Source organism: Entamoeba histolytica, genomic scaffold (assembly GCF_000208925.1).
Source record: "Entamoeba histolytica HM-1:IMSS scf_1104750518163 genomic scaffold, whole genome shotgun sequence".
NCBI classification, from domain to species: domain Eukaryota; phylum Evosea; order Mastigamoebida; family Endamoebidae; genus Entamoeba; species Entamoeba histolytica.
The window spans coordinates 4,099-5,386 of record NW_001915423.1 but is presented as its reverse complement, the minus strand read 5'-3'; the positions used below and the strand labels follow the sequence as shown (position 1 = coordinate 5,386).

Genomic DNA, 1,288 nt, shown 5'->3' with positions numbered 1-1,288 from the left:
TAACCATTGTTTAATGTAAAGTAAAAGTCCATCTCCTATTTATTCTTTCTTTTTGCTGTTTATATATAATTCTTTATGAAGTATAGAAAATAAGGAAATTTCAAATAAAATAAAATTGTCATAAATTTCGGTGGTATTGAAGTTCCAACTAAACAAAATTTTGTTATAGTTTTGAATATATTGTTTTTATGAGAATCAATACTACAAATAATAAATCAATAAAACACTAGATGAACACCACTGCTGAACAAGAAACAAAGTACATGTTAGAAGGTAAAATTATGATACCAGCAACACCTGATGGAGTTGCTGCATCAATTGCATTAGGAAATAAGTTATTTGATTTCAACCATGAACGAGATTTTACTAAGAGAAGAGAAATCCTTCAAACAATAGTTGGTCACTTAGGAGAAAATAGCAATGTCTTTGTGCCATTCAATTGCACACGAGGGAATTTCATTGATATTGGAGATAACACAGTCATTAACATTAATTGTTATATTCTTGAAGGTGGACCAGTGAAAATAGGAAATAATGTGATGATAGGACCTAATGTTAGTCTTATAGGTGGTACACACTCGACTGATCCAAAGATCAGAAATGCATGTGGTGGAACAGCATATGGAAAACCAATTACCATCAAGGATGGAGCATGGATAGGATGTGGTGCAATCATCTTACCAGGTGTAACAATTGGAGAAAATGCGGTTGTTGGGTCAGGAAGTGTAGTCACGCATGATGTTCCAGACAATATGATTGCTGTTGGAAATCCTGCTAAAGTTAGGAGAAGAGTTTCAGAACATCCAGGATGGACAATAGAGAATAGGGATGTTCCATTAGACTAAGACAGAATATATGAAATAATTATAAATGGTAATTAACTTTATTTTAATGACAAATATTAAGAAACAACTTGTTTGATAATTTATTATAAATTCAATTCATACAAATACAAAGAATTATCTCTAAGATAAAGTTTGGTAATGAAAATTAGAAGTATAAAAGTTGAGTCATAATAAATTAAATAGAGAAAGAATTAATCATAACAATTTATTTTATCAATTTAATACATAAATTATTTAATTCACTTCATTAGTTATTTCTAATGATAATGTAATTTATATTAATGTTTATTAAAACATTTCATCAGTGTTTAAACATTAAACCTTTTTCTTTCATAATAAACATACTTAAAATACTTCATCAAATATATTATTATCATTTGTGTTGATTATCATTATGTATTTCATGAATAATCTATTATCAATTTATTTGTATTTCTACATAT

The 1,288-nt window shown here is 27.7% G+C and overlaps 1 protein-coding gene across 1 annotated transcript; it reads left to right on the top strand.

The window, feature by feature from the left end:
• Positions 1-135: 135 nt before the first annotated feature.
• Positions 136-898, top strand: EHI_122100 (acetyltransferase, putative). Its single transcript, XM_001914348.1, has one exon. It carries the CDS (start codon positions 231-233, stop codon positions 843-845), a length of 615 nt encoding a protein of 204 aa, XP_001914383.1. The 5' UTR covers positions 136-230; the 3' UTR covers positions 846-898.
• Positions 899-1,288: the final 390 nt, after the last annotated feature.

What these genes read in the sequence shown, in the direction of transcription:
- EHI_122100 (XM_001914348.1), top strand. Translation starts at nt 231, where the DNA reads ATGAACACCACTGCTGAACAAGAAACAAAGTACATGTTAGAAGGTAAA.